The sequence below is a fragment of the Cibotium barometz genome, chromosome 26 (genome assembly GCF_041138505.1).
Source record: "Cibotium barometz isolate CiBa-2024 chromosome 26, ASM4113850v1, whole genome shotgun sequence".
In the NCBI taxonomy this organism is placed as follows: Eukaryota; Viridiplantae; Streptophyta; class Polypodiopsida; order Cyatheales; family Cibotiaceae; genus Cibotium; species Cibotium barometz.
Window position 1 is genome coordinate 23,273,727 of NC_141071.1, and position 5,525 is coordinate 23,279,251.

Sequence of the window (5,525 nt, forward strand, 5' to 3'; positions counted from 1 at the left end):
GTGGTACTATGAATGATTGTTCAAATAACACTGGGCCTTTCTATGGATGTCACCATCGCACACAAAATCTTTTGCAACTCTTTTGGACAATAGTGGGGCAACCACATCGTAGTACTACAAGAACATCATCTAAGAAGATATTGTCAGGGCTAAGAGTGGCCCTTGGTGGTCCAGCCTTTGGTTCTTATGCACAAACTTTTGCTTCTAATGAGCCTTGTTAGCCATGTTTCTTTCTCAATGGGCAACCGAGGCAATACTGAAACTGAAACTGCACAAGTATGCCATGTTCATAATTTTTGCATGGTAAATCTCCTTTGTTTTCTTAGAGGTGTGAAGCTAGTTTAAAATAACATTTTACACACTGTGCAAACTTTTTCAATCCAACCATTCAAGCGTGGTTGATTTTCCATCAAGCTCCGCCACTTGCGCGCATGATCTTTAAGACCCGCTCCAGAGCCTCTCAACCCACTCCCACCTTATGCTCGAGTGTGCTCAGCTTCCAATTTTGATGGCACAAAAACGAGCCTCCAGCAGCACCATGGGACGAAAAAAGCTCCAACCATTCGAAAGCTCCTCTACTTGATGCACGCATGACCTTCAAGACCTGCTCCAGAGCCTTAGAACGCTCCAACAGCCCACTCCCACTACGCGTGAACGTGCTCTTACATCCATCATGCAAGTGTGAACGGATTGCGGACGATGGGTGGTGAGAATCTCGTGAGAACAGGCCCTAAGTTGTAACTTGTAAGAAGAAGATTCATAGTTGAATGATGAATCAATAATGTACGTTTGATGATAAGGACGTCATAGGTGTTTGACTTTTCCTGGTCCCGAGGGGAGGAACTTAGAAGTGGATATTTTGCACCAGGGGCCCACATGTGCGGACTCGAAGTGAATATGAAATCCAGCCATGAAGCCTGATCCATTCTCGCGGGCCGCGCCGATCAAGCCGGTACGTGGGGCCCACGCGGCTGGCCACGTTATCTCTACCATCCGCCGTCGGCGCTTCCGTCAGTGCCGCTGTATATTAAACTGGGTAGAATATCATGCCGGAGTCTGGAGCCCATCAAGATCGTTGCCGTTGGCCACCAGCCGTAGTACACCGCATGCCGTAACCCATCCACATTTCCATGAGGCTTGAATCATCAGAAAGGCTGCTACTAAAAGATTCCCGCGTAGCCCATAAGGAATCGCCGCCGTAAGCTCTTCCGGCACCCATCAAAATCGTTACCGTACCCATTGCCGGATCTGCGACCACGTCAAAACCAACAGCCAGCTAGGATCCGTCGAAGTCCGTTAAATCGTAAGTTGAAAGTACTGAAGTCTTGGCCGGCAGTTCAATATATTGAGACGGAGGCATTCATAAATCATCAGTACCGTACTTCCTGTCTACTCTCTCTCTCTCTCTCTCTCTCTCTCTCTCTCTCTCTCTCGTAGCCGGCCATACGCCAACTGCAAGAGCAACGGATTACGGCGCCTTCTTGCCAGGCTTTGCATGCTGTAACTTGTATCTCCAGCTCCTGCAGTAGCTCTTCAACGCTCAAAACTTTGCTTTTGCCTCTGTACCATGTAACCCATATCTTGCTTCTTTGGACTAGTACCAGGTGCTTTTTGCCGTACATTTGGTTTTTCTTTTCCCTTCTACTTGCTACAGGTCGAGGAGACTGATCAGGAGGATCCAATTAAGGTGATAATCAGTCTAATTAGTCGGTTATTTGTTGAACAGAAGGCTCAACAGACGCCCTTCAAGCTTAGCTAGCTAATCAGTTGTTAAGATGAAAGCTTTAAAAATGGTGCATTTTGTAATTTTCCCATCAATTCCACTTAGTGTTGATTGAATTAGATAATACATCTTCAAAAGTTGCACATTGAAAAGCCAGCTTGCTCACTGATTGAAGAAAAGGGCCCCTGTTGATAGTGGAAATTGTGCCCTTTCTTCATTGCTTTTCCATCCTAACACTCAACTCCCATTAACCATTACCACCTAGATTTGTGCGGAATATCAGTTAAGTGCATCACCACGCATGGATAACAGCTATGCAGGCTTCGATCAGACAGTGTTGAGAGCAACAGCTTCCCATACTCCCTACATGGATAACCTTGTCAATCTGAGGCAACCACTATCAATGGGCAGCAACATGCCACTCCTTGGCTTGTATGAAGCAGCTTCTAGAATCAAATGTGAGGACATGGCAGGCATTTTCTCCAGGGCAGCTGCCCATCTCTACGAGAAAACAGTAAAACACCCAGATCTGTCTTTCAATTCACCATCAACATGTGACCCACAAGCTCTCCGGGCTCCCATGCCATCTTCTGTGCCTGTCTTTGACACCATGGACTTCATAGCTTCCTCCAATTCATTCAATTTTCTGAGTACTTCAGAGTATATGGCCCCATCTTTAGTGCACCCCTTGGTTTCGTCCGTGAGAGAGTCAAAATCCGAGAAGGGCATTCAGTATGAGCCAGAAGCTGATTTTTACAATCTAATCTCCCATTCAAGCTTTTCAGAAAGCATGCTTCAAGCAATGGAGCTGTTTCAAGTAACTTCAAGCAGCATTAGCTTGCCTCCAACACCATCACCACTTGATCAGTCTTCACCATTAGAAGGCATCTCACCATCTCTGCATTCTCTTCCAATTGTCCAGCCTGATGTTTCTGGCATGGTAACCAACATGACAGAGGCTCCAAACTCTCCAAGTAAGCAGGATTCTTCGGTTTTGAGTGCCGAGGATTCCGATGCAGATCGGAAAATTCAGAGTCCCATCAGTAAAAGAAGGTACTCCTTTTTGCAAGTGAATCAGATGTATAATGAAACATGGTTTCTATGTGTGATGGATGTTATTGGATTTGAAACATGGATGTTATGTATTTTTCAATGAAATTTGAACTAAAACTCGTAGGATTCGCTCATGTTCTAGGAACTGTGGTTTCAGAAAGGCACAGCAGAAGAGAGTTGTTTGCATCCCTATAGGAGATGGCAAGCAGAAAGGGGAGGCCCCACCATCGGATATGTGGGCATGGCGCAAATACGGCCAAAAGCCAATAAAAGGGTCTCCCTATCCAAGGTGAACTGTTCATCCATAGCTTGTGAAAGCATTGAGAATTTAGTGCATGCACTCAACTTTGAGGCGATTATTTAAGCTTGTGAAAGCATTGAGAATTTAGTGCATGCACTCAACTTTTAGGCGATTATTTAAGCTTCTACTGCTGGAACAAGCTAGGATCATGCTTGCTTTACTTGATATATTTGTTCCCCTATGTGATGTGTGAAACCATTAAACAGGAGCTGTATGCATTGGCCGTCTTGAGAACTATGTGTAGCTAGATATGTGCTTTTCATGTGAATGCATATTTGGTTTACTGATCATTTGACTGTATTTTATGGTTGCAGAGGTTATTACAGATGTAGTAGCGCCAAAGGTTGCCCTGCAAGGAAACAGGTCGAGCGCAGCAATAGTGATCCTACCATGCTTGTGGTGACCTACACATCAGACCATAACCATCCTTGGCCTGCTAATAGGTCCTCTAACTCGTCCAAAACAGCCCATCTCGTTCCTTCCAAGGACAAAAGCCAGGGTCCAGAGGACACAAACAGGTGTGAGAATGAAGAAAACCTTTTCTCTTCCATCATCAATTTCCCCGATGCAGTGGATGAGCAGGTGGTTTCTTCAATGGACTCTCTGCAGGATGAGGAGAGCGTCATCTTGCAGAGGGATGTGGATCTCTGCTTATCTAGAACAAACACAGAGGGGGATGATGTGTTTGATGATCTGGGGGAGCTTCCTGAGTTGTATGCCATCTTCAGCAAAGGGTATGTAGAGGAGAAGTTGGATGAAGAGGGGTGTGAGCAGCCAGGGTTCTTGTGATAACCCATGCAGCATGAATGATAGGAAAACATAGCACAGCCCACATGAGCAGGCCTGTGTCAATTGAATAACTGAGAAGGTTTTCTATGTGCGTTCAAGTGTACAGCATGAGCAAGTGGATGGAGATTTATGCAAGGTTTGATAGATTTGCAAACAGTGAGAGGATCCCATGGGTTGTCTTGAAATGCAACATGGGTTGCCTTTTAACTCAACATGGTATGCCTTTTAACTCAAGATGGGCTGGCTTATAATCCAGCCCAAGATGGACTGTTTATAACTCTACAGGGGTTGCCTTACAACCCAAGATGGGGTTAGGATATGCTTCCAGCATGAGGTATAAAGACTACTTCTTTTTGCAAAACAGTTTGGGCATGGGTTCTTTGCAAGCTCTGATGTGATCTAGATTTTTTTTTCTCTCCTCCATCTCTGTACATAAACATGTTTGGCCAGGCATAGAAGCACTGCAACTTCATGTAATAAATCTGTTTCAAAGAGGTGCACTGTTTGGCAGCTGCTGTTATCTCACTGTAGAAAGAGACCGGCAGCAGCCCAAGTTTCTTCTTCACATGGCTGCTCCAAAGCAAGAGTTTTGCCTCAGTGAGAGAGAGATATACTGTTGTACTCAAACGGTCTTTACTGGATTGAATCACAAGGAAAACTAATAAATATTTACCAATTTCCAAACTGAGCGGTGTTTTATCTGCTCTCTATTGCCCTAGGGATGACATGGACCCACTTGGGTTCAAGTCTCTCCATAGATTGGTCCCTCTAGATCAATAAAGTCGACGTTAAGCGGCTCTCTCTCTCTCTTTTATGTATCACTAGAAGTTTTATACTTTTTATCTCAATGTGAAATTACATTTGAAACATCGTTCTTTTTTGTTAATGTTAAATTTAACTAATGCAATTTCTTCTCCCATGTATGAATGTCTCAATTCACACATGCGAATAAAAATTCACTTAAAGTGGAACCATATAAAACATGTGATATTTCTTCTTGTATTTTTTACACATCGTAAAATGTTCACAACCTAACACATGTGAATATTCTTCTTATAACCATATCTAGTAAAAGTCCGGATCTTGATTTGAGTTGTTGAGTTTATAATTCTGTACAAGCAAACCAAGGACTGCTACACGGGCTGATTTACAGACTATCAAGAACAGGTGGATACCTCAGGGGGTTTACTATGTGTAAACCCTCTATATCACATGCGTTCAAGGCCTATTTTAAAAACCCCTTATCTGTGAATTTTTCATGAATAAATCACACCCTTTCTCTATTCGATTTGTAAATACTCCCTTTAAATGGTACCCTTCTGTATGTAAAAATTGTGTTAAAAAAAGATTTTTAAAATTCTTTTTGTTGAACCCACGTGCTACGCTTACATATTTATGAGTGACCCCCTCGAGGTGGATTCTATGCAGAAGCCTCGTGTACCACATGTAAGTACGGGCATCTTATTGACATCTTGTTAAGCTTTGTGGTCTTGTTTGAATTCATCTAGTGAAACTGCATGCTTGCTTGCTTTTTGATATGGCTCTTAAGTGATAAATACTCTTAGAGTTATCCTCTTTTTAGGGCAATCAAATTTTGCATGCCAAGTGCGCTCTAGTCCAGTCAAATCATTGGGTTCTAGTGTTGTGCATTGCTTGCTT

The 5,525-nt window shown here is 43.4% G+C and overlaps 1 protein-coding gene across 3 annotated transcripts; it reads left to right on the forward strand.

Annotated features, from left to right (window-relative positions):
- Nucleotides 1–1,012: 1,012 nt before the first annotated feature.
- On the forward strand, nt 1,013–4,551 carry LOC147623786 (uncharacterized). Of its 3 annotated transcripts, none has more exons than XM_086820395.1 (3): nt 1,013–2,776; nt 2,934–3,065; nt 3,392–4,551. In XM_086820395.1, the coding sequence occupies exons 1-3, from the start codon at nt 2,025–2,027 to the stop codon at nt 3,864–3,866; spliced, it is 1,359 nt and encodes a 452-aa protein (XP_086676521.1). In that variant the 5' UTR covers nt 1,013–2,024; the 3' UTR covers nt 3,867–4,551. The 3 variants fall into 3 exon arrangements, with proteins under 3 accessions (XP_086676521.1, XP_086676519.1, XP_086676520.1); XM_086820393.1 differs by having other exon boundaries at nt 1,059–2,776; nt 2,901–3,065; XM_086820394.1 differs by having other exon boundaries at nt 1,059–2,776; nt 2,919–3,065.
- Nucleotides 4,552–5,525: the final 974 nt, after the last annotated feature.

Bases quoted from the DNA above. Each gene is read 5' to 3' on its own strand.
- LOC147623786 (XM_086820393.1), top strand. From the start codon at position 2,025: ATGGATAACAGCTATGCAGGCTTCGATCAGACAGTGTTGAGAGCAACA. The intron at 2,777-2,900 runs GTACTCCTTTTT...TAAAACTCGTAG, and splicing joins AGTCCCATCAGTAAAAGAAG to GATTCGCTCATGTTCTAGGA. The intron at 3,066-3,391 runs GTGAACTGTTCA...TTATGGTTGCAG, and splicing joins AAAGGGTCTCCCTATCCAAG to AGGTTATTACAGATGTAGTA.